The sequence below is a fragment of the Oratosquilla oratoria genome, chromosome 7, assembly GCF_046742065.1.
Source record: "Oratosquilla oratoria isolate Oo_2021 chromosome 7, ASM4674206v1, whole genome shotgun sequence".
Classification (NCBI taxonomy): Eukaryota; Metazoa; Arthropoda; class Malacostraca; order Stomatopoda; family Squillidae; genus Oratosquilla; species Oratosquilla oratoria.
Window position 1 is genome coordinate 7894254 of NC_134783.1, and position 7500 is coordinate 7901753.

Below are 7500 nucleotides of genomic sequence, written 5' to 3' on the forward strand. Positions count from 1 at the left end.
TAAATATAAACGAAAAATAGGACATTCGTTAAGGGCGGCGTCTAAGTGAACTGCAACCGTCGTGGCCCTTGTTTATACATTTGATTCTAAACGCAAGTTGCTCCTTGGGCTCTGATAGAATATCCAAGGGGACCAATTTACAGTATATTCCTTTCACCATTCGTTCTGCTGGGTCTTACTAGGCTTCCTCGCTAGCTCGCCATTTTATTTCTTGGGTAACTTGACCTGTCTAACCTATTCCATTCTCCTTCGTGTCTTGTCTTTCTCACTTATTTCTACGCTAATTACCTCCTGGACAGAAAACAAAGAAACATGGGAGCCCACAGCTTGCAAATGTCAACATCCAAGATGTCTGTGTGCTTTCAAAAAAATGGGGCGTTAATAGATTTGATCTAACAACGCGTGGTTTGCTCTTTGATTGGGCGCCTTTGCTAGTGTTCATTTGTTGTCCTGGAACTCACACTGCTCCACATGGCTTTGCATGTCTCGTAAGGGCAGTAAGACGCTGCAACCGAGGTTCTCGAAGTGGCAATGGACAGGCCTGAAGGAGCAGAATTGTTCGTGATCCGCCTTGTACTTCGGTTCGTGGTGATCCGGGCAACCTTGATCCGCGAACCGACACGGGAACTTCATGAGGTGACACACCTGGGGAAAGAAAAAAGAAAATGGAGTATCAGACCAGAAACCAGACGAGATAGGCTGGACATGTTGGAAGAATGCGAGAAGATAGAACAGCAAGAAAAATCATGATGGGGTCGATCGAAGGAAGAAGATCAAGAGGAACACCAAGATCGAGGTGGATGGACACCATTAGAGAGGAGGTACGGAAGAGATACGAGGAAGAGGTTGACTGGATGGAACAGACACAAGATCGTCAATGATGGAGAGGCTTGATACTGTTGGAAAGGGGTCCACACGCGACCCGTGATCCACCGGAGGTGGAGTTAGTTGGAGTATCAGACTTTATCTGATACAATAAATCAGGGGAAATATATATATATATATATATATATATATATATATATATATATATATATATATATATATATATATATATATATATATATATATACTTTTTCTTTTTCCAGAGCCATTTTTTTTTTATATTTCAACAGAGCCATTTTTTAAATTACCAAAGCCATTTTTGATACTTCCAGAGCCATGTTTTTGCAGGTTAGAGTACCATCACTGCCCCGATTCACTTCAAGCCAATATAGGTTCCACGAGCGTTTAGTAGATTCATGCTTTACTGGTTTACGTTTTCCTTGGCACTTGCCCGTAGAGTTTGAATTAGGCTTTGCTGGTCCAGAAGCGGTTCCTACCCTCAAAACACTCTCCCTCGATTCTGAAAAGACTGAATCTGAGGGCAAACCATCTTCACTCATCTTCACTTGCTTACTAGAAATCGCTCCATGATGTACGATCATCGAAAGTTCGGCATGGACGTGACGTACGAAATGTAGACTTAGCTACCGTAAACCTAAGCTAGCTAACAAATCATTTTTTATTTTTGTATTTCTTATTCTCCCTCCAAAGATCCATATTTATGAACTAAATATATAATTATCAAATGTTCCTATTTATACTTAAATTTATTTACTTTCAATTACTAACCAAACATTTGATTCTATTTTGTTTTCTCATAAATACGCGAATGAGGTTATAAATGGGATTTCCCAGTTTCCCTCCTAGGCCTCGAGCGAGTTTGCATATGTACAGTGTACGTATGCATGCGGTGATGTGGTATTGGGTATGGTGCATTGTACATGTAGTCAGCGCGTTGATTGGGCAGCTAGCTGCATGCAACCAATGAACTTCCCTGCATACAGGTACCATGCAATTCGCAACTATCGACATTATGTAGCACGATAGTCGTGTAGAGTCTAGTCAACATGTACTAGTATACGCGCGCATGCAGCTGATACGAAGCTAGGCTAGGTAAGCCATTGAACCCTAGCAGCTATACTGCGTACACATACGTACGTACATCAACAAATCAAAGTTGATTGATGCGTTGCGTTTATGATATTGATAATGCAATGATTGATCACGGGTAAGTTGTGTTTGCTCTGATCCTTTCATCACTGGTGATGGGATTCAGGGATAATGATGGATAATGATGGATAATGCATGAAAAACGTTGAATCTTGCCGCGGGAGCGATTTTTTTTTCTTTTTTTTTTTTTGTGGGGGATCACTCCCTCTATTGGATTTGCGAGAGTGACATTGGAACTTTCCCGAGCGAAATCGCTCGTCGCTCCCGTGTATTTTCTTCGCTGCATTAAATTTCAAAGAACGATGACGACTGATGGCTTTAGATAAGGTTAGAAAAATAAAAGTAGATATATAGAAAAGGTTAAGTAGAGTCATAAATATAATGTCATGATGTCTATAGATTAATATATTTGTTTTATGTTCCACTATATATTAATACGTTTATTTATTATCTGTAATATTTTCATTTGGAAAAGGTTGAGCGGCGAGCGACAAAATTAATACAAAATATCAGAAACAAATCATACAAAACTAAAAGACTAAAACGTGTGAATTTATTTTCCTTAACATAACTAGCTCGGGTCTGGAAGACTATGAATGGTAAAGCAGAACTAAAAATATTTTCACAAGAAATATTTACCTGCGAGAAAAAATATGCTCAAGCTGTCAGAACATAGATTCAATTTAACCTAGAAGTATGTAGAAATATGTTTGCGAACCACAGTCGATGTAAGGAATGAAAAAAAAAAAAAAATCTGCATAAGTAGAGTTCAAAGTTTTAAGGTTCAGTTGATTGAAGACCATTTCGTGTTGTACAAGTGTTTTTACCTCCTCCGTATGTACAGTATGTTTTTCCTGTACAAGCATATCGGTGTATTGTCCTTCCACCTTGCTTTAAGTGTTTTAGATCCCTCTGTCTCATCTACCTTCGAAACTGCTTCATCTTCTTCCATCCTGTCTCTTCATTCTTTATACATGTCCATACCATCAAACTAGAACCTAGCTATCCTGTATAGGCCCTCAGGATACGCAACCTGATTTCTAGTTTATCCCCAATTTATAAAATGCTGTCCTTTAGCCTCCTGGAGACCACTTCAACATTGAATAGAATCGTCAGGTATCCACTACCATCAGTATTTGGTCTGTGGTTCCATTTGTGTAGAATCTCCGTTCGTAGATTAACGATTTATACAACCAGTATTGCTTTTATCATAAGTCTGCAATAATAGAATAACAGGATGATGAACGAGAAGAAGAATATGAGTGAAAATAACTGGAGGAGAATATGGGAGAAAATGACTAGAGCAGTAAGCAAATGCAAAGAAGCACTGCTGGACTCCTGTCGCTCGTGGATAACGCTGAGCCTCAGGAAGCCGTAGGAAGGTTGGACATGTCGCTCTTGGCCAGCCATCCAGCCTAGCTGCAAACCTGTATTTACCGGTCACTCCACACGCATAAATCCATGAGAGACATAGAAGCGGATACAGTGGAACGGGAGCGAGGGTACTAGCTGTTGAACGCCAGGGTACCCGAATGCAAGGCATGACTGGCATCTGCCCTAGTGCATGTACTGTATCCATCCAAATGTTGTAAGCTTTCCTTATTTGGCTGTCTTTTCTTCCCATTGCCTTTCTCTCCTCCTCCCTCTTTCTCTCTCTCTTTTACGCCTCTGTATTTTAGCTCTTACATACTTGGATCAGGGTTACTTCATCACAAATATTATTTCGTATTTCCTACTTGCTCTGATGAGACACTATTCAAATTACAGAAAAAAAACACCCTTGAGGTATAAGAAAAACGACAAATGGAAAGGTTTTCCAAGAATTTTCACCCGTGAACAACTGGCGTTGACCCTCGGCGCAACGCCGCTTGCTTTTAAGTTCATTTTTCTCCTTTAGGTTAGGTTGGAATCACGTAACAAATTAGAATATGTTGTGCTCTTGAGCTCACGTAAATACCGAATGATATCTGCACTGTTGCGACTCGACGTGTGCAAGGGGAGGCAATGAGGAGGTGTTGTCTGGGATTGCTGACATAGTGGAAATGGACGTTACCCAAACATTCTTTGATCACATGTTGCGAGAAACACAAGTCACGAAGCTGGTTGCCCTCAGTGAACGGAAGTCATGTGATGTATCAAAAAGAAATAAGAAGGAAGTGCTTTCGGTGAGTGACGTATTTGTTCGCGGAAACTGCCTTGCACTTTTGTCGATTCATTCAACATAACACTCCAGGTATCACAAGTGTTATTTCATCAATCCTCATGAGAATGCACTCAATCCAGAGAGAAACGGGGTAATTTGTATCTTATTTCTATGAAATTGTAAATTAGATAATGGTGGTTCGAGCCTTACCATCGGCGAGTTTAACTTTGGCGCATGGTTCATTAAATTCCACATTACAAAGTCCACTGTATGGGGTACCGTCCTAATCTCCTTATAACCAGCATTCATTCAAATCAGGTTGAAGGTTATCTTGATTGTGCAGGTTAGAATATTTTCTGCACAGTTATGTGAAGAATTTCCCTTCAACAAAACTTCACGGAGATGAAAGTATTTGTTGTGGTAAGTCCTGCCCGGTCATCATATCTACTTGCTTTCTACATCACTTTGTGTATTTCTACTCTCCCTGCAGCTTTCCAAATTATATCACTGGATTTTTAAGTCATAATCTTGTATAAAGATCCAACACTCGCCAACGGCCACTTGGTCGGACTTTTTGGGCCCAGGACATAAGCCCACTTACAAAATTCTTTTATTTAGATATTTATTCATATTTTCAAAAAGTATATTTTCTATTATTTTGATAACCATTTATTGGGTGAGTTTTCCGAAGAATCTCATTCCCTACTCTTTTGAAAATCAATGATTTGGTAAATATCCTACTAACACGTATTTCTTATACATTCAAAAACCAATAAATCATTGAGTGGATTTTCTGAAAATATGTTTTGATATTTTTTGTATTCATAAGATAAAGCACCACGTGCCACTTCCTCTTCCAAAAAAAAAAAAAAAAAAAAAAAAAAAAAACTCAAGGTTACCCAGGATTGTATGAGGCCTCACGGGAGTGTCTGAATCCGCCATAAGCCGCCATAGACGTCTTTTTTACATTGCGGTGGCGATACTATCGTCTTCATTTACGGTTGTCTGACTGTACTCTTTCTTTTTCATATTGTTCCATGAACCATTGTATATCTATGGAAAGCTGTATTTCATAATATCCTTCAAACACTTGTGTTTTTTATATTATTTCTATGGCCTCTGGTTTTTCTTCTAGCAGACACTAAGAAGTTTTCTTTGTCGGTTATACACTTTACTTTCATTGTTTTGAACACTTATTGTCTTCTTTCTTTCAATATTGAAACTTTCTTTGTACATTTTACCATCCAGATATGGAAAGGTCTTGGTTGCTACTCTCCGAAATCTGTCTTTCTTTAGTAATATTTTTATATGTGTGCGCATATTCGCTTGTAAAACCCTATACATACGTGGATCAAGAATGAATAAATGGATCACTGGAGTAATGGTGGCAATCCAAATAAATACAACAGAGATTACGGGAGATGTATTAAGACAGGCGAATGTAAGCCGAAGCACAAAATAAGACGCAGGCGACACAGGCGACGCAGCACAGATCAAAGGCAGGTTTCCTCTTGCTGAATTAAAGTATAGTTTGAACTTCTCTCTCACTTGAATAGCTGAGGTAGTACATCTACGAGTAGAAGCCTTTCAAGTGAGAGAGAAGTTTAAACTGTGCTTCAATTCAGCAACAGGAAATGTGACTTTGTGCTGTGTTGCCTGCGTCTCAGTTTGCGCTTAGGCTAACGAGGGCAAACAAATCTTATGACGAATATTTGTGTTGACAACTCCATGGCTGGCGACTGTGTCATGTGATTGAATTACTTTTTTATTCTAGTTGCTGTCTGGTTGTTTTATTCACCTCCACAGCACTCCCGGTAGGAATGGGACTGACAAGGAAGGGAAAGGGGTCGGGGAAACAATGTACAGGAACGGACGGACCTTGTGAAGTGAATGTTGTTGTTGGACAGCTCACGGTGTCAGTCGACGATGACACCGGAGTTGATGAGGAAACATGAGGAGACCGACCGCTCTCTCGAGCAGTTGTCACACTGGACTATTTCTCCTCCAACCTCCGATTTATTCGCTGTGAAAGCACGATGGATTTTTCTTTCAGCAAAAATACATCGAATGTCATTTGATATAATGGAGGAAAATTATTTTCCTCCAGCATACCGGATTCCTTTCCGAAAACTGTGGGCTGCAAATCTGCTCCAACAGTCGGGGGAGAAATAATTCAGTGTGATAACGCCTTTAGGCTCTCGCCAAAGTTCCTACATCTCAGATATGTTGTAGTCGTGTTTGTTATCTGTATACTGCCCGAGCCAAACATTATAAACAATAAGATGACTGTATAAAGCGACCCGGCAGAGTCGGTATATGTCCTTTGTTTTGTTATTTGTCCTCAGCTGTTAGGTTAAGTAGAATAGAGGGTCCGGGACCCTAACAGAACCCTCTGACGAGGAAACCTTAAAAGGGGCCACAACAAAGTAATGTATAGGTGTTGCGTCATTGAGGAATGTCAAGTTGTAGGTGCACTTGTATGGCAGTAAACGCTCGTTGTTTTCTCGAGTTATGGTCATCTATGTCGTCAGTAGTCTCCTTATTCTAACTATAGAGAAAGAATATCCCAAGCTACTGAAGAAGGGTCTTGTACCCGAAATCGCGATCTAGCAATAATGACTACCTACAGTGAAGTCATAAACCTCCTTTCAAAGGAGAATAAGTCCATAGTAAGGCATATGGAAAATACTCTTAAGAAAATAACAAGTGCACAACTAGCCATCACTTTCAATGAGGTATGCATAAGAGAAAAATTCCTGCCCACATACACTATATATATATATACATATATATATGTATATATGTATATATATATGTATATACATATATGTATATACATATATACATATATATATATAAATATATATATATATATATGTATATACATATATACATGTATATACATATATGTATATATATGTGTGTGTGTGTATGTGTGTGTGTGTGCGCATATATGTGTGTGTATGCGTCTATGTGTGTGTGTGTGTGTGTGTGTGTGTGTGTGTGTGTGTGTGTGTGTGTGTGTGTGTGTGTGTGTATGTGTGTGTGTGTGTGTGTGTGTGTGTGTGTGTGTGTGTATGTGTGTGTGTGACATGTTATTTCTGTACCTTAGATAAGTTTTGTGGGAACTAATTCACCTCTAATCTCTGCCAGATGTTGGAAAACTAACAGAACATCAGAACACAATGAACGAATGCCCTTTGGTATAGGCAGCGATTCCTTTTTTTCGTGATATAATAGTTGAGTCGCCAATTCGATAAGGGAATTACTTGGTTACACTTCTGTAAGTTTCAAGTTACAGAAAATTACTCTCGCAGCCGTAAAAGAAAAATCACTTTGAAATCATGAGAGATATGATTCTT

At 39.3% G+C, this 7500-nt stretch overlaps 1 protein-coding gene across 1 annotated transcript in view; it reads right to left on the bottom strand.

The window, feature by feature from the left end:
• LOC143026983 (uncharacterized) overlaps positions 1-7500 on the bottom strand; it is a 35296-nt gene that overhangs the window by 5 nt on the left and 27791 nt on the right. The window contains exon 2 of the mRNA XM_076187784.1: positions 1-645. This exon is cut by the window's left edge and continues 5 nt beyond it. Within this exon, the coding sequence (XP_076043899.1) occupies positions 439-645 (207 nt within the window). The 3' untranslated portion in view covers positions 1-438. The remainder of the gene's footprint in view (positions 646-7500) is intronic.